The 19,256-nt window shown below is 39.0% G+C and overlaps 1 protein-coding gene across 4 annotated transcripts in view; it reads right to left on the reverse strand.

Moving 5' to 3' along the window:
- LOC121524915 (probable E3 ubiquitin-protein ligase HERC1) overlaps nt 1–19,256 on the reverse strand; it is a 71,529-nt gene that overhangs the window by 47,503 nt on the left and 4,770 nt on the right. For all 4 annotated transcript variants that reach the window (XM_041810498.1, XM_041810499.1, XM_041810500.1 and 1 more), the window contains exons 2-22: nt 18,026–19,033; nt 14,499–14,594; nt 14,209–14,391; nt 13,008–13,220; nt 12,478–12,576; nt 12,267–12,363; nt 11,578–11,721; nt 11,327–11,454; nt 9,712–9,856; nt 9,369–9,540; nt 8,901–9,035; nt 7,123–7,288; nt 6,839–6,964; nt 6,194–6,418; nt 5,895–6,047; nt 5,466–5,598; nt 3,295–3,498; nt 2,969–3,190; nt 1,196–1,369; nt 939–1,053; nt 623–740 (exon numbers count right to left, since the gene is read on the reverse strand). In XM_041810498.1, the coding sequence (XP_041666432.1) occupies nt 623–740; nt 939–1,053; nt 1,196–1,369; nt 2,969–3,190; nt 3,295–3,498; nt 5,466–5,598; nt 5,895–6,047; nt 6,194–6,418; nt 6,839–6,964; nt 7,123–7,288; nt 8,901–9,035; nt 9,369–9,540; nt 9,712–9,856; nt 11,327–11,454; nt 11,578–11,721; nt 12,267–12,363; nt 12,478–12,576; nt 13,008–13,220; nt 14,209–14,391; nt 14,499–14,594; nt 18,026–19,000 (4,023 nt within the window). In that variant the 5' untranslated portion in view covers nt 19,001–19,033. The remainder of the gene's footprint in view (nt 1–622; nt 741–938; nt 1,054–1,195; nt 1,370–2,968; nt 3,191–3,294; nt 3,499–5,465; nt 5,599–5,894; nt 6,048–6,193; nt 6,419–6,838; nt 6,965–7,122; nt 7,289–8,900; nt 9,036–9,368; nt 9,541–9,711; nt 9,857–11,326; nt 11,455–11,577; nt 11,722–12,266; nt 12,364–12,477; nt 12,577–13,007; nt 13,221–14,208; nt 14,392–14,498; nt 14,595–18,025; nt 19,034–19,256) is intronic.

Consider the following 19,256-nt stretch of genomic DNA (forward strand, 5'->3'; position numbering starts at 1 on the left):
AGGGTTTGTGTAATATGATTCAGACATGATCTGGCAACTTTGGTATCCTCAAACATACAAAACGTATGAATCTGTGTATGTGAATTGGCATATCTGTAGTAAAGCCATGAAAATGACAGAAGTATCCAGGAGGTGGGTGGAAGGTGGCATAAAAATATGCAAAAAACGTGAGGGAAATGGGAGTGTTAGCAGGTATGCCACTTACAGGATGTCGGCTCCCCAAGGTGTCCAGAAGAGTAACTCTTTTTTCTATAATTTCAAAATTGCTGAAGTAAATGTGGTAAAAAATAGATTTCAAAAGCTCCTTCACAAAGAAAATGCAGTAATCAGAAACTAGATGCTAGTATTTATCATGTATACAGAGATTTGCTTGGTTTAAATGTCTTATCCTGAATTTGATGGGAAACAGGATGGGGCTCATAACTGGGAAAGGTTGCACAAAAGTGTAGTTTTAACTCAGGTAAGTACATTCTTCTGTAATTTAGAGTAAATCTATTCACCTTCAGTGTACAGTTTTCATAAATAAAGTCTTTTAATCGTCTTTAAGCACTTGTTTGTCATAAATAGCTGCACTGTGTATATCTGATTATGCCATTAAGTGGAGTCGTTTCAGTAATGGTACCTGTTTGGCAGCAGTCTGCACCTGCGACATCCTTGGAGAGTTTTTATGGGCCAACAGAGTGCTTCTGATTTTATAAACCATTTCGTAGAGGTCTAACAGCGTCTCACTGGGCTCGTATCTGTCTCAGAGAGGAAAAAGGAAGAGGATAATTAGCTTCTTTCTGCACTGAGGTATGCATTTTAGAAATGCAATTGTTTAGCTCACATCACTTCACCCTAAATGACACATAAAGCTCACTATTTAAGAAGCTCCATCTAGGTTAGTGAAAAGCACAGGAACAGGCATTTTAGTTGATTTAGCATTTTCTATTACTGACCTGTCCTGCCAGCAGGCCTCATTCTGCAGCCCAGTGTGTTTCAGAAGAGCTGCCAGACTGCAGCGACATACAGTCTGCAGTAAACAGTCTCCTGAAGTGCCTCCACTCTCCCACTCTGCTCCCCCAGTGAAACAACACAATTAAATCACAACTCAGCCGATGATAAAATGTGATGCAAGTATATGCAGTGCAATACTATCTAATACTCTTATCTTTCAGAAGTATTACGATAAAGACACACAAACAAGTCAAAGTACCTTTACTGTGTGCGTACTCCTCCATCTTCTGCCACAGGGCCCCTGCTGCTCCTCTGGAGGACCCCAATGCAAGTTCCAGTAAAGTTCTGGTTTCCTCATTCAGACTAAGCTCTGACAGTCGAGCATCACTGCCACCCATAAGCACAACCTCAATCAGCCAGGCCATGCTAGAGTCTGCATGGGGGCACATCACAAGAGAGTAAGAAAAAACATCATAATGATGTAGACCGTTGCTGATATTTGTAACATTTGCACAACAGTGTTAATTTTGTTGACTAATTATTTTCATTACGGTTTTCGTTAACAGCCTTTTTTTCCCTGGTGAAAACGAGACAGTAACTAATAAAAACAAGTGCACATGGACAAAAACTAAAACTAAATTGACTGACATTTTAGTCAACAAAGTTTTGTCACCTAAAACTAGACTAAAACTAAAACAATTTAGGTGACTAAATCATGACTAAAGCTAAAAGATATTTTTGGCAAAAGACTATAAAACTAAATTAAAAAGTGCTGTCAAAATTAACACTGTTGCACAACAAAGAAAAGATGTCTTAAGCTAAAGGTGTTTTTCAGGACTTCATTGGGCCTTAATGGTCCATGACTTACCATGTAAGGCAAGCTAGATGACTTAACTAATTCTCTTATATATCATTCTAACCCAGCGTAAATCCCTTCCATCCTCAAAGACCTCATAAGTCCCTATATGTACATATGAGGACATGACCTTTTGACTTTCTGACAGCATGGTTTCTGCTTTGAGAAATTTTGAGATAATTGAGCAGAATGTCCAGTAAAGTTAAGAAATTGTTTTGAAATGTTGGGAGACTTTGTGGTAAAATTTCAGGAGTATTTCCCCAGAAATGTCCCACATTTTCAACGAATTTTGAAGAACGTATTTGAAAATTTCTGGGTATCTTAAAAAAAGTTCTAAAATGTATTTGCTTTTACATTTGGAGGAATTTGCTTAAAATTTTTAAGGAATTTACATGGCTTCTTTTGTTGTGTGTGTGTGTGTGTGGGGGGGGGGTATTGAAATGTTTAGACTTTATTAAAAGTTTCATTGAAATATTTGGGAATATTTCAAGATATTTTGGGGTTCCTGTGTTGGAATACTTAAAAAATATGCTTAAGGATTTTTCCAGAAATGTTATGTAATTTCTTTGAAATTTCAGGGAATTTTGAGGCTTTTGGAACTTTTCAGAAGAAATTCAGATCTGTTAGTGGAAATGCTGTTTATTCTTGGCCTGATCAAGTCCTTGTGGTCCATCATCTACATTACAGAGAAAAATGACTCCACCATACTGAATGACTGACACCATGTCCTACTGACTGAAGACCCCCAACAACTGACCAAAAGGCAAGACATATGCTCTAAAACCTCTCTAGTGCTGTATTTTCTGCAGAAACAGGGCCTTCAGGGGATTTGTGGACATAATGTTTGGTCAAAACTAATTCCTGCTCAAAGACAAAGCTTAAGCCTTAAACTCATCAGGTCCTACTAATCCCAAATAGGTTGGAGAAACTAAAAATGTATTCCAAACAAAAGCTCATATCTCAGGAGGTGAGGAGAAAAAAGAGGTACACCTATAAACTTTCTGAACAGTTTGCTGTTATTCCATGCCCTGTCATAAATCTAACAACCGTGGTTTATTTTATTTTTAGGGTCCAATCACAGAATGTGTACGCATGGTTGCATCAGATTCTAGGGATGAACATTCAGACTGACAGAACAGTGGTACAGATATGACAGCAGGCAGTCTGTATTCCTACCCAGCTGTTCGTGGTCCGTCTCCAGGCCGTTCCTGAGGAGGACATTTGATAGCCAGAACTCCGACATTTTCTCCTGAAGTGACGGCGGTGGGCCTTGAAGCATACCACTGAGGCAACGGCCGACTGCCAATGCCACTGACCTCTCCAGATCCAACAGCCAAACCCACTTACACTCCTCCTCCTCCTGTTGCTGCTGTCCAGGGCATGCGTCTTCACTTTTATCTGTATGTACACACCATTATTGGATTACTACATCATTTGAGTGGCCATTCATATATCATTCTTTTAATGATGAATGCTTTACAAAATAAGCATATTCAACTGACCTGTAGAGGTTTTCTCCACCTCCATCCCCAGCTCTTGTTCCTCCATGAGGCCTGTCTCTGGCAGGAGCCTGTTGAAATCATTGAGGTGCTCCAACAAGGCCAGTAATTGGCTCAGGAGAGGTTGAACTGTGGCCAGGGGCAGCAGCAGCAAGGAGTACATGACCTGGCACAGCAGGCTGCCAGCAACAGAGTTGTACAAGACCACTGGGAGAAGAGCAGAGACGACAGAGGGGGGATAAAAGTGTGCCATAAAATAACTGAGAATTACAAAAAGGTATCAGATCAAGGAGTGAATAAATGAAGTATGGTAATGGTAGTTTGGGATTTTTCAACATTTTCTATCTTGATTTCATGGTGACCTCTTTTCAAATTCTTAACTAAATTTCAGTTTAGTTTTGGTTTATTTTAATGCAGGTTTGTTAGTTAATGTTATTACTTTCTCAAAATGCTAAACTTAGTTTTGTTGCTTTCAATGTTCATTTTGTGTCCTTCATAATATGGATACTTGGTGGGGTTGACACCACAAATCACCAGAAAAAGTAAATGTAATACATTTCTAAAGAAAATATTTGTTAACATTTTATTTTAGCAGACCCTAATTACTTAGAAATTTTATAGTAAAAAGTGGTAATCATCTGTAATCACCAGATAACTGCCACAATATTACGAGGGTTAGGCTTAGGGTAAGAGGGTGAGGGTTAGGGTAAAATACCAACTAATTACCAGATAATTGCTACAATATTAAGAGGATTATGGTTAAGGTAAGAAGGATAGATACTACCTAATTACCAGAGAACTGCAGCAACATTACAAGGAAATACTTAATAATTAATACATTATTACAAGGTAAATACTTCCTTAATATTACTGCAAAATGCCAACTCATTACTAGGTAGTCCTTATTCTTGAGAAATGATTAGATGTTTATAACTTATTTCTATAAATGTACCAGGTAATTAGGGCTTACTGATAAAACGTGCCATGAAATATTCAAATACTGATTTATTTTACTTTAATTCTAGGAAATTCATACCTGACATCTGAATGCAATTCAACACAAAAAATACCAGCGCCTGAAGTTTTGACCAATCAAATTAGGCCACTCTAGCATTTAGTCCCCCATTCAAAAATGTATGCAGTCACCCGTTTTTTAAACTTTTGTAAGTGCAATCACTATCAGGTCATGTTATTCTCATAGTTCTATTGATGGTTAGACAACCTCTCAAAGATTTGTTCATCTTTCCTTTACTGATCTCATCTCTAGTGATGGACGCTGCCTCTAACAAGAATCACATCTAATATCATAATAGCTTTTACGAGCTGAAACTGAAAAATCCTGATTAATGCAGAAAAGACAGGCGGTAGTACTGAATGTTTCTACCTGATGTAATTGCCCCTAAATTGTCATAAAAGAGCAGACTGTTTCTGATGAGAAACACTCATGAACTGACAGCGCAGCGTGGTGTATCTCTTTGTAGTTCAACAGCAGCATTTTCTCCCTCATCACTATCAATATAAACAGATAACACTCCATTCAGATCAGCAACAAGAGGAGCTTGGTATTTTTGTTTTAGAGGCTCATAAAAGGCTAAAGTCTTTGCCTACAACACCTACAAAATAAAAAAGGCGATCAGCTTTAATTTTCAGTATAAACAAGCTCATGCAAAATGTAAAACACTGTGCCTACGGCGAGGACGTGTGACTCAGTAAGCCTGTGTCAAAGACTAAAACTAAGGGCATTTTGTACATGAGTGTATTTTTGTTTTGGTTTGTTTAGAAACCCATACAGTTTTTTAAAATAATGCCTTATTCTAATTTAGTTACAGTTAATGAGAATGATTTTTACATTTATTTGTATAATGTCATTATTGTTAGTTACTGATAATAACCTGGTATAAATAACAACAAATCTATGGAATGGGAAATCTAAAAAAAAAAAAAAAAAAAAAAAAAAAAAGAAAAAAAAAGGGCTGTTTACACAGCATCCTGTTGACCCGAGCCCCTTAGCAAGGCTAACAGGCATGCATAATACTTATAAAGAAGTAAACAGTCTTGTTTCTGATGGTTCTGACTACTTTTACAGGTCATGTAGAGACATTAGTATCCTTTTCAGTCTGTTTTGCTACATGATAAAGACTCATCACAGGGGCTTTAAAGATCAGTTTTCTTACTGTGCAGCTTCTTAATTATTTGTTTATCCAGGGAACTGTCCTTAAGCAGTTTGGTTGATCTCCTGAGGGTTTCAGCAGCGCAGGGAAGCAGCAGGTAAAGATGCTCACGAAGCAGTGTCACACTGCTGTCATCCTAGAGAGCAACGGGAATGTTGTAAACATAGAGTCAAACATAAAACTAAAGCAGAAAAATTCAGTGTTTATTGGAGAAATGTGAGTATGCAGTGTAGGAATTTGGAATTTCCCCTTGTGGGACTAATAAAGGAATATCTTATCTTATATTATCTTATTTTATTTTATCTTGTATTATCTTATCCTTTTTATCTTATCTTATCTTAGGAAAATTTGCGAGTTTGACCAAAAAATAGGAAGTTTTAAACTTTTAAAATTTTATACAGTATATAGCATAGAGCTGATTGTGTGGCATACCTCAGTGCTTGAATGGATGTAACAATGTGCCAGTAGGTGTTTGTGAAGTCCAGACAACAGCTGGTGGAAGTGTGAGGGAGGATCAGTCTGTCCCTGGTTATCATTTGTTAGCTGCTTGTCACTGTTTTTCTCCAGCTCCCCAAAAGCTCGCTCCTGTATAAGTGGAAAAAGGAAATGGAAGTGAGAGAAACCATGCTTTTAACACTAATGTGCACAACAATTTTCTAGACAAAGAAAATAATGTGTTTCAAGTCAAAATTACACAATCCATTAGCAGCACATGCTCCTCATGTTCATACCGTGTAAAAGCCGATGCTGAGGAGCAGAGTCCTGAGCAGCACCTCTGCTAAGTGCAAGGGATCATAGGCCTCAACAGAGCTGGATGTAGAGGCCATCCGGACGGACATAGCAGGTGTCAGAGGAGGTCCCAGGGCTGTCACCTCCCCAAAGTTGCTGTAGCCCAGAAGAGAAGCCACATGGCTCTGATCCTGAAGACTGCTTAGGACCATATCCAACTGCAGACGCTTTAAAAGATAAAGAAGAATTTTCCAGTACTCTTTCATTAAATGTAAGTTTGCCAAAAGAATCTGCTAGGGAGGAATAATTATTTCACATTTTTCACAACACTGAAGCAGTCTTCAACCCGTATTGCCTAGCAACGCTTTGACTTGGCACCATTTGTCAGCTTAATCCATCCATTTATTTTCAAGCCAACTATCTGAATCATAGGGTAGTTTAAATGAGGACAGCCAAGCAGCCAAAGCAGAAACAATGTCCGTCATTAAAAGAGATAGAACGTAAACATGCAGGTATGTCCTTAATTTACATCAATAGCTCCAATCAAAAAACACATTCATAAACAAAAAAAGACGATTTTGAGCTATGCTTAGTACAAAATGCAATACCAAAACATACAACATAAGTAGTTCTAGAGCTCTCCATACCTGTCCTTTGGAGAGGACATTTAAGCTCTGTGGGCCCTGAGGAAGGAGGGAGAGGAGCAGTTCTGTTCTTTCTCTTAGTGGAGGCAGCAACAAAGACGCACCAATGGACAAAGTGTTCAAAACTGCCTGAAGAGGGAAAGAAATGTCAAAATGGTGAAAACAAACAAAGATTTGTACTATCTGCAGGCAAGAAGTGACACAAATTAGCACAAACATGATTCAGACCACAGTCTAATAATCTATATTATGGTTCTACACCAGCACCAACAATCATACAAGTTTACCTGCTGAATGGAGTCAGGCATGTTTGTATCTATGAGTCTGAAGAGTAGGTTTCTGAGGGGCCGGCCCTGGGCCCCTAGAACCATGGCACCAGTGCCTCCAGCATGGGCCAAAGACAGGTGGATGGACAGCAGCTTCATGCACAGGAGGAGGAACTGATGATGGTCCCTGAGGAGTTCATGCAGAGGGTTAAAGTATGCCAGTGAAGTGAAGAGGACGGAAAACAATGTGGGGATGTGGAAATTTGCCCTTGTTAGAGATAATTATGCTGGATTAAAATATATGACTCTACAGTAGATCCAGATTTAAAGGGCTGCAAATATGTAATTCTTACAAGAGAAAACATTTTTAGCATATAATAACTAAAAATAGACAATAACAGTATCCATGCGTCAGTGATAGGTAATACAATCATAAATTACAGGGTTGACATCCATGGGTCATGAGTAATCATCATGACCAATACAAACTTAAAGCTCCTGCAAAAGCCTTTCAACATGTGTCGTTTTTTGTGCCCGTGTTGCCTCTAACATCTTTGCTGCTATTTTTTGTGTTTTCAACAATCCTGCTTTTTTAACAGTCAAATATATCACTATTTGAGAATTTTTGCCAAGAAAAATGCACATAAAAAAACTCTTTCTAAATAATGTTGTTTATCTTTGTCTAACACCTACCCTGCAGCAAATATTTCAGGCATTTTAAATAATATAGAAATTGTACTTCTTCATAATGATTGCCTGGTTGGTATTTGCAGTTCACAGAAAAGCATTCTTATACAGTCATGTGCATACGTTTTAGGCATGTAGGGCACTAAGGATTCATCATGAGGCCCGATATGCCACAACCTGAAGCTGGTGGGGGGGAGAGGGGCGGCCAGAGTCAAGCTCAACACATGTCAACACACACATATTGCTTAGAAGCAAAGGTTAAGCTTGGCAATTTTCTGGTCCTTGGGAAATCCACAGCACAACAAGGGGCTCCTGGCAACCCAACTATCAGCCCAAACAGTACCCAAGGCCATACTCACCACATCCACCCCTTACTGTGCCCTAAAGGTGTGGACTTTGTTATTTTTCAACAGATTATTTTGCCCCTGTTAATATGCAAGGCTTACTCACCATTACAATACAAGCCTTACTTCTGCCTCAACTTGTGGGCCACGCCAAAACACCTAAAAGTTCTGCACGGTACTGTATTTTAGGCTGTTTTATTGTAAGTAAAAAAGTTCTCAAAGGAGCTCTAAAACATCAATGGAAATGTATGTTTATGATACTTTGACGGATATAACAGTCTACATATACATTTTTTCAAAGTAGACTTTGTGTATTTGAATGCCTGGAGTTGCTATAAATGAAACTGACTGTGTTAAAAACGGCAGATAATGATGTCTCTGTTGGTAGTAGGAACTAGAATTAGATATTATAATGTTGTATCACACCCCCTATGGACAAAGTTGTACCTCATCGTGTAGCTGGTCATGTACAGTACATATGAAATGATGCTTTAAGATAAGAGAACACATCCTGCTGTCTTTGAACATATAAATGGTTCACTCATTGAAAATATTTACTGCAAAAAATGAAAAAAAGGCTGATCTGTAAATCCCTTTGTCTGACACCTACCCTGCAGCAGTAGTAGTAATAGGCATATCATATAGACACTATCAGTCTTGTTGCTGATTGTCTCATTTGCTATTGTGGCTCATAAAAGGGCATCACTTCTATTTTCAGTCTGACTGAAAACCAAAGAAAAACTTCTCACAGGAGCTTTAATTTCATACCTTTTAGATAAGAATGGAGCAGGAGGTGTGTCGTTCCCAATGCCATCACAGTAACTCTCAAGGAAGTTACGCAAGTAGGTGAATGTGCTCTCTTCCAAGTCGACACAAAAGGGCCTGTGCCATGCGACAAGTTGCCTGGAAAAAAAACACTAAGTGGCTTAAAAAGAGCTGTGCCAGCATGAATGTGTCAGAACTAGAAATACAGATCCAAAGATTTGACAGCAAAGGAAAAGAGACCAGATCAGCAGTTTAGAAGAATGCTGAACCCTGAAATCTTGGAAGACAAGGCTGCCACTTTGATTCCTTTGGTAAAATGAAATAGTTATACAGTGTAGAGGAAAAGTATATCAAAGTATAAATACAGAAAACAAAATAGCTGAGAATATGAGACTTTGTCCACTGAGTTAAAAGCCCATGGGGATAGAAATATAAAAACTTTAATTTTCTCCAAAGAGGATGCAGCTGTACCTGTCTGTTGGCACAGCAGTCCAAGCCAGGCTATGAGAAGTGCCAGCAGTGATCTGCTGAATGGACACTCCCTCTAAACCAAGCACTTTCTTGGGTTTAGTGATTGGTGTTGAGGTGTGGCCCTGTCCACACTGACCCATAGTGTTGTTCCCCCAGGCATACACTTCATTCTCTGAGAAAAGGTGACAAGTGTGGAGTGAAGTCAGGAGGCATTCACAATTATACATCCCACTGAAGAAATTGTCAAAATTGTCATACCTATACAGAACCTAAAATGATTATTGCACACACTTAACACTAATGACCTGAACATCATAATGTTGACTGTCAAAATGTCTCCTACCATGTGACAAAGCCAGGCAGTGGCTGTCTCCACACGAGATGTCAATGATCTTGGTGATGCTCAGGTCTTCTATAAACCTTGGTCTCAGAGAGGTCGTCTCAGAGGAGCCACAGCCCAAACATGAGCCACAGCCCCATGCAAAAACCTGAGAAACAAGGGTAAAAAATAGTAAATTACACCTAGCACTGATACACAGCCACCCCTATCAGCCAGAATTATCCATGTAGTTGTTTTTTCTCCTTTGTTGTTTTATCCTTTTATTTAGGTTTTATTGAAGGACACATTTTAGACCAATCATACTGTTGATATTTTGACATTTTTCTTTTTTTTTCTTCCTATCAAAACTTTAGTCTAATGCAGGTGCTAAAAATATTAATCAATACCAGTTAGTCATAGCTACAAGACAATCATACTCAAGTAAAAGTAAAGTTACTTGGGTTAAAGTCTACTTAAGTAAAAATAAAAGTGCTGAGAAATAAATCCATTCAAGTAAAAGGAAAAAAGTTTAGTTAAAGTACCTAGTAGCTACTTTTGATTGGGTTGTGCAATAAGATATTATCTTCCCTTACTGTGCAATAATAACAAGAGAATATGAATCTACAACCAGGTTATTGTAAGGTGTGACTTCACCGAAAGTAAAACAAAACAGCTGTTTTTGGCTGAAATGTGGAAACATTCTCTTGTAATACGCTACTGATGTCATGTGTTGTCAAAGCCAAACTAGAGGCCTATTTCATGTTGCTGGCAGAAGGCTTGGATCTCCATGTTTTGGCTTTCAGTGCTGATTTTTTTACTCAATACTTGATGCTTTTTAAAATGAAGTGAAGTACAATATTTCACCCAAGATACACTCAAGGACAAGTAAAATATTGTAAGTATATAACGTTACTTCGGGCAGCCGTGGAGTCAAGCACTGCTATAATTGAGATCAGCTGATATCATGCAAGTGTTCATTAGCTGACATCCGGCTGATCTGCTCTGAGCTCACTATTGGCATATTCCTTTAATGCTGCCTTATTCAAACTGCTCTTGCCTGTCTACGCTCTGACTCACTCTCCTTATAGCTGTTCTTGCAACCCCCCCCACCCCCCCCACCCCAGCTCCTCCTTTATTCTGCTTTTGACTTAATCGATGTCATTCTCTTGTCACTGATGCCTCCTGCTCTAGGTTTTGCTGCTTCTCTCTCCCAGCCTCAGGCTTTCCTTATCTGCACAGGAAGAGCAGGAACATGTGCTATTCCTGCCTAATGCTATCCACCTAAGCTTGTGAAAGAGTGGGAGGATCCTCGAACAGCCACACCACCAAACATAAGTGCTAATTAATAACTGCTTATTAAGAAATATATAGCCTCTCATCATGTGTGTTTTAGTCAACCATGGCCTTACCCGTGCCTCCTGTTTCGTTTCAACATATCAAATTTGAAGACAAAGTTAACACTTGCTGTCTAATATATCCCCGCTCACTGACAGCTGCCATTGTAAGGGGATAATTAGTGATATTCACTTCCCCTGACTGTAATAAAATTGTTCTGGCCGACCAGTTTATTACAAGCAGACTCTGACATTGACATTGTCCGACATTGTAAATCCATGCCGACAAAACTGGGTCATCTCACCTGTCCAGCAGAGGTAAGGGCCAGAGATGACTGGCTGCCTGCACACACTTTCCTAATGATGAATCCATGCAGAGCCTCTATGACCTTTGGGCGATACACACGGTTGGTGTCTCCATGACCTAGTTTACCTATAATTTATACGTGAGCAACAGAATTAGTTCACACTGACTTAAGACATTTACACTATGACAGAATATAATTCACACTATCATGGTACTGTCCTTCAAGTAAAACAGAGAGAACAGACATACCATTGTCTCCTCCACCAAAGGACCACACAGTACGTCCATCTTGTGCTACAGCAATGGTGTGAGAGCTGCCACAGGCTACTTGACCCACGCCACTGATGTCTTTCACTAGAGTGGGCACATTTCGACTCTGACTGTCACTGTGACCTGAACAGGGGAGACAAAGAGGATTGTCAGGATAACTGAATTTAAACTTGGTAAAAACACTGGTAAAAAAAAAAAAAGAAAAAAAAAAAAGAAAAGAAAAGAAAAGAAAGAAAAAAAAAGTTGATTCTTGTTTCAATACTTGAAAAATACCGGTAAATATGAGACCCAGACACCTAATATCAGGTCATCCATTTCTTTTTTTTTCCAATTACCAACATTTTTCAGCAAACAGGAACACTGGCAGCATGTTGGTAACAAAACATTTTCTATATTTTTGGGCTATTTAGAAATCTGCAAACTGCAGCATTTGGTAGAAAAAAAAAAAACTACCAAATCATAGATTTTAAAAATCTTCTTTATTTTCAGATGCTATCAATCCCTAAAATGATAAAGATTATATTGTTCTTAAATAGATGGTATCAAAAAGTATTGAAAGTATTTCAATATAAACAACTGCGAAAACCTTAACAGTACAACAGCAAAGGGTATTCATTCCAGTGGATGAGACAACTAAGCACAAGCAAACTGAGAAATAAAGCATGTACCAAGTCTGCCAAAGTCTCCTTCTCCCCACGTATACAGCTCTCCATCATTAGTCACAGCAGCGCTGTGTCTGTAGCCAGCAGACACACAAACAACAACCTGGCAAAGAAACAACATTTGATCAAATTTATGCATCAAAAGCAACAAAAGAAGACACTCCCATACAGAATATTACACCCATTCTCTTCTAAGCAGCCTTGTCTGCATGCTTACCTTCCCGAGCAGGGGCCCTTGAATGATTTTGGGATATTTTTGAGTAGCACTATTGCCATGGCCCAGTTTGCCATATTCCCCATCACCCCAGCTGAACACCTGAAAGAAACAATTCAAAGTTAAATTTTTTTCAGATTATTTTTGGAGGGCTTTTTCCTTCACAGGATAGGAGAACTGAATAGAGACAGGAAATATGGGGGGCTGGTAGGGACAAAATATGACAATTTACTGTTAATTTGATAATTATTGTATCAGGAGTCCCAAATATTCATACTTTGATTTGAGAATTAAGAAGCTCCCCCAACAGATTTCCCTGCCAATTAGATTCACCACATCACAAATAATTACTCCTCACTGTGGCGCTTATGACATGAATAATGGTAGCATATCACCTTGTCCCACAAGGTATCCCACAACTCTCACCACTTTTATATACTAGTTCTTTGATTGAGACAAACTGTCAAATGTCAGTGTTATACTCTCAAACGTCTAAAACACAGTATGTTGCAGTAGTCTTCTTAACTTCTCACCTCTCCCTCTACAGTTATAGCCAGCGTGTGACCATCAGAGCCCTTTGAGGATGACACCTTCTTCATGTTCCTGTGCGGCTCCAGAACCAGTTTCTTGGGCATGGACTGATTGTTGGAGTCCCCCAGGCCCAAACGCCCATAGCTGCCTTTACCACACGCTTTCACTGAACCGTCTGCAGACACAGAGAAGGTACAGTACTGTCCGGCCTCGATCTAAAAGAGTAAAACAGAAGAAAAAGTCATAATACCTATTTAGAAAAAATGTCTAAAATTTGGTTTTTCATTTCTGGTATCTTAAATATAAACCAACCCACAAATATCAACAGCTACACAGCAGATTCAAAGGATTCTGGTGCTGCTACAGAAAGTGGAATTTTATTCAGATTTGAATTTACTTTTTTGCCGTAATTTCAAAGGTTTCCCCCTGAAATCTCCAAACCATTTTGTGATAACTGTATAAAAGCTATAGCTAATCTCAAGCTTCAGCGATTTAAATTATGACCAATTAAATTGTGCATGTTATAACATTTTAACCTGTAAGATTAAGGATGCATGGTATAGGATTTTGCTGATACCCAATATGCCCCTTATTTTAAATTCATTTTAGCAGATACTAATTCTGTTCCCGACGTTTAAATGTTAGGTTTAATTTGTGATAGAAATCTGAATGATTTTTGAGGGACATATATACGTATATACCTCTATTTTCTAAAAAGAAGAAAAGATTATGTATGAAGAAGGTATGAAGAAAATAAATGAGCAACATGGACTTTAAATTGCTATGAGAGGATTAGAAATATTAACGTGCCCACAAAGATTAAGCAATGACTTGTTTATTGCAATATGAACCAAATGTAAACAATATTTATCAAAATATTACATGTGCTTATTGGTTTGCCCGGCTCATTTTCACTGCTAAAAATGCCATTTACTTCTCTTTTACTGTTTACTTTGGTAACCCTACAAATCTTGAAAGGCTGTGCAAACATCCCCCATCCATAATCTATAAATTAGGTTGTTAATACGTGACAAAGATGCTGCTGTTCTGCACTTTTTATAGTACTTTAAAAAAAATCTTTGTGTTTAAAGTAGAATTACGTTACATGTGGGTGTTTGTTTTTTAACATGAATATTCTAAACCCTCTCTCATGACATGAACAAGGTTATTAAAAATTGTTAAGTCCAATCCTGATGGCCATACCATTTGGGCATCACTGAAGCCCTGAGTCAGCTTTGGCAGCAAGATTTTCTCCAACGTTCCCTCTGCCAGCTGGTGGCTGCTGTTGCTGCCCCACACGTACACCATCACTGTGTCGCTGTCTGTACCCGGAGAAGTTGCATCTGTGCTGCAGGAGCACAGGCAGTAGGATGCTAGGTTACAAATCTGTGATAGAAGAAGAGATTGAGGTTACAGAAAATTCAGTTACCACAAACTAGAACAGTTCATCACTGTGCCAAAATGCTAGAGCATGTGACTTAAATCTTTCTTACCTCCTCAAACAGGCAGAGAGCTGCCTGAGAGAGTCGACACAGTCCATCAGAGTCCTTTTTTAGCACCTGAGTATTGACAGAGTCTCCACGGAAACCCTAGAAAAGGAGATTTAGGTTTAGTCGAATGTATGTTAGTTCCACTGTACATAACCATGTTTGGATGCCCTGCCCTTTTTTTGTTTTCATTCATGTTTTCTATCTAAACCAGAAGTTTACAGCAAAACAAGTACAGTCTTTCTCCCTGAACAAGGGCATGTAGCTGCATGATTGTCAAAAAGCAGGAAGCCAAAAAGCTTCAGGGCACAGTATTTGAGATCCTTGTCCCAAGAAGCAGACCTTACAGTGTTCTTTTCTGTCTAAGCCTATTACAGAGCCCTAAATTACATGTTGGATGTGGATAACAGGCAAAATCAATCATGAGGTTGTTGGAAACACACATCCCTGGCTGTAAACTGTCAAGAAATGCTGTGAAGCTGATTAGCCCGCTGAGGAGTGAGGCATATCAAGAGACAGCAAGAAGACTGACTCAATCATAATCCTTATCAGCACATGAATGTATCACTCTAAGCTTCGAATGAGTACACAAATAAAAAGCACAGCCTGCAGCAGGGAGCCATTTTCCTGCTCTGCAGACAATGAGCCTCATTCATGAGAATGTTCATACATGTTTTATGTAGGTAGCCTCGTATTATTTATGAACGAACCACTGCTGCCAATGGAAATGCATTAATGCAACAAAGCAAGAACACAACAAGTTGGATGCAAGCAAACCACAAATGGGAAGAGGCGGAGTAAACATACCACTTTTGGCTTTTTTTTTTTTTTCAAGGCACATGTAAGAGAGAAGAACAGGAACTCCTTAAAATTACTAATAGCAATATGATGAGCGATGACAAAAGGGAGTTTTCCATCTTAGTTGTATCAGACCTCCTCCATTATCTGGTCTATCTACAGTTCTAATTTACAAAGCATATCATGCTAATCATCAAGAACCAACACTTCAATAAAGTTTGACAGCTTTGCGCTGTTAGCTCTTGTTTTGCATCTGAACGTCTTTGTATCAAACACTGCTGCACTGAGCATTGCGTTTTTCTCATCCTAACAAGGGCTGGATCCAGTTATAGCCAGGGCTGACCAGTCCCCCCTAGAATCCAACTGGACATCCTAAAACCCTCAAGAATCACTGGCTATTTGCCTTGTCAGCCATAAAATCTGTGATGAAGGCTGCTTTTAAATCAAGCACATTCAATCACAAAGGGTATCTTAACCTACAACGGTTTAAAAATAGTGAACGTAAGGTGTATCAAAGTGGCCCAGCCATCTTAATATTTTTCTGTGTGTGACCTTCAGTGAAAAAGAACAGGACACTATATTAACAACAAGAAGCTCTACTCTGCTTACTTGTCATATGGAGTCCCACAAGGATCAATTCGGGGTCCAATAATGTTATTCGTATGTGTTATCCCTTGGTGATTTAGTCAAGCCTGCCTGTAGCTATTCTAACCAGTGCTGGCTAGATGACACTCAGCTTTCTGACTGTCTACCTTCATTTTACAACCAGATGGCACTAGTGTTCAATTTGGCAGCTATTTTAAATTTAGTGTTAGTCTGTGTATTAAAATGTCCATTAGTTTTGTGCACATTTTAGTCATTTTTAACCTGTTTAGTGTGGTTTTAGCTGACAAAAACTATAAAACATTTTAGTGCCTTTTTAGTCAATAAAAAGTTCTTACATTTTCAGTCTTTACTTTTGTTTATTTTTTGAAACTAACTAATCAGCCAAATTGTAAAATTGATATAAAAGTCAAACACTCATACTAATGCACCATAAATATTTTGATTCATTTAAAATACACTGATGAAAATACTGACATACTTTGCATGCACAGTGGACAAATATCACGGATTTTAAATGCCCAACAGTACAGCGCTAACAAACGAGTCTCAATTTAGTGTCCTTGACAAGGACTAAACTTATTTTTCTTCTGTTTTTATCACCAAAGATCTACTTTTAGCTGGTCTTGGTCAAGCCTTCCTCATGGGAAAAGGTAACATATTTAGTCATAGGTTTAGGTGACAAAATTAACACACGCAAATTTGACATATATACTTATTTGAACCTGAATAAAACTGAGACCCTTCAGCTGGGATTATTTTAGTCAGCAAAAGCCATATTACGAAGCTAGTTCAGTCCTGATTCTATCAGTTAGGAAGCATAGTTAAAACCAAACCCTTATAAAGTCAAAAACACAAAACTTAAAATTCACACCACAGTCTTCTCTTCATTATTACTGTAATTCCATCCTTATATACATAACCTGTTCCTCAATATTACAACTACAAGTCAAGTTCAGAGACTTATCAAAATTTTACTAATCACATACAAGACCCTGAACATCCTGGCTCATGTATACATAACAGACTTACAGTCCCCTTATTCTAGCAGCCGCCCTTTCCAATAATCTCATCAGGGCCTTTTAACAGTTCCATTCATATTTTATAACCAGAGGTGAGGTGGTAAAACCGCAGCTGCTAAACTATGAAACAAGCCAGCCTGTGACAACAGGTTTGCCCAATCTGTAGTTTCTTATAAAAAGCAGCTAAAACCCTAATTTTTACTACCAACATTTTTGGTAGCACTTTATTTTGCTGGCTGCATTTTTCAGGTAATAACTCAGAAATATGGTAATATTAAGGAAGTAATTGTCTGGTTATAATTCATTAATTATCAAGTAATTCCTTGTAATAGTGTGTCCATTTTCTGGTAATTAGGTGGTATTCTACTCTAACCTTAGTAATACTGTGGCAATTCTCTGGTAGTAAGGTGGTATTTTACCAAGTACTGTATTTCCTTAGAAATAAATTGATAATTTTCTACATAAGTTTTCTGATAATCCCCAGGTAATATCTTTATTTTGGCCCACTGTATAAAGTGAGTCCTTACTGAATATATTTCAAGGGTCATAATATTACAAGGAATTACTTGCTCATTAATAAGTCATTACTATGTTAAAAACTTTGTTAATATACAATTTTTCCGAGTTGTTACTTAGTAAAATGCCAACTTCTTTCTAGGTAACTACTAGGTAATAAGGGCCCACAGAAATAAAGTGCTACTGCTTTTTTATAAAACCTGTGTGTCTGTGCATTTTATCTATACTAGTGTGTTTGATGTTGGTTTGTATGGATGTGTTTATTAGTCCTTACTCTTAGTTTTGTGCTCTAAAAGCTGATTTATAAATAAGTTAAAAGAACCTTTTGCTCTAAAGAAGATGGAATATTTTTCATTACCAATTTTAATTGGTCCAGGTGGAATATCACACCACCAAAAAATATATATATCTAAATTATCATGTAATGTTACACTGAAATACTTTAAGAATTAGAACACTATCAGCTTGATCTATGACATCTGTGCTGTCTGTAATCGCCAAATAGAGGCAATGGAATATAATGACGATGAAAGAGTGCCACAAAACAGCAAAAAGGACAAGCAAACAACCAAATATGAAGAACACATTTCATACCGAATATTGCCTCATTTGGAGAAGAGTTTGATGGATTACATCAAAGCCCACACCAGCTGACTGCTGAGAACTCAGTGAGGTGGAGGAGGAAGACAGTGTAGAGGTGGATGAGGACATGGAAGCAGCCAAAGCAACCTCCACCCACTCCAGCAGGAACTTGAGAGATCCTCTCTGCATGGCCAGGCCAAGGAGCAGCTCCAGCGCCAACCTCCGCCCGGTCGGGTCTGCCCCGCCAGCCCCGCTGCTCACAGACGTCTTCTTCAGGAAGTCTGCAACCTGTGCCAGACAGTCCAGCCCGACAGATGGGATCTTATTCTCATTGGCCAAAGAGAGCGGCGGCAGAGAGGCCAGCACGGATGACGCTGTGGTAAGGACGTCATTGCAAAGCACTGACTCTGGATGCACAGATGCTGCGTATCTCCAGTTCTGCTGCAGCAATGAGAAGAGTAGACTCAAACCTGTCCTCACTCCCATCTCTATCAGAACATCCGTGCCCGATTTGACTTTGGATGCAGCGCCCGACAGGCAGGGCTCTGAGGCCAGCTCAAGTTGCCCACATTCAGTCCCGCTGTCCGTGGACTGGGAGGGCAGCTGCACCCTGAACTTGTCATGGTATTTACTGTGGAGTGCGTAGTAGATCCTCTGGAGGACCACCAGCCTGTGGTGGAGGCCGAGGGTGTAGGAGGTTTGCGTCAGCATGCGGTGAGCGAGCCATCGCTGGCTGTGAAGCAGGGATGACAGGTACTCTTCCTTCTCCGCGGAGGCACTAGACTCACACTCAAAGTCTGGCAAGCGTGGGCCGACGAGCTCTTGAACAGGTTGAGCTAGAGTCACCACCTCCTTGTTTTGAAGGAGTTTGTTGTAGAGCTCAGCAGCTCCATGCCTCCTGGCTGTCTGTATGCTGTCCTCTGAAGCCCAGGAGCTGTTAAAGTGCTCCTGCCACTTCAGTAACACATGAGTCTGACAGGGCACCATGTCTGAGCATTATATCTGTACTGTCATGTCCCCCTGAAAAACACAGAGGAAAAAATGATTAACAGAGCAAAGGATGCCTGTGTTTATCTGTGAAAAATAAATTCACACATATCATTCCTTCACACTTGATTAACATAATGAAACGGATCATTTACAAGTAACAGTTGCAGCCAAAAGCTAATGTGATAATGCCTCTCTTGCCAAGTAAATTCACTGTAGAAGTGTCAGGTTTCTCCTTTAATTATGGCGCTTTTCC

Source organism: Cheilinus undulatus, linkage group 17, assembly GCF_018320785.1.
Source record: "Cheilinus undulatus linkage group 17, ASM1832078v1, whole genome shotgun sequence".
In the NCBI taxonomy this organism is placed as follows: domain Eukaryota; kingdom Metazoa; phylum Chordata; class Actinopteri; order Labriformes; family Labridae; genus Cheilinus; species Cheilinus undulatus.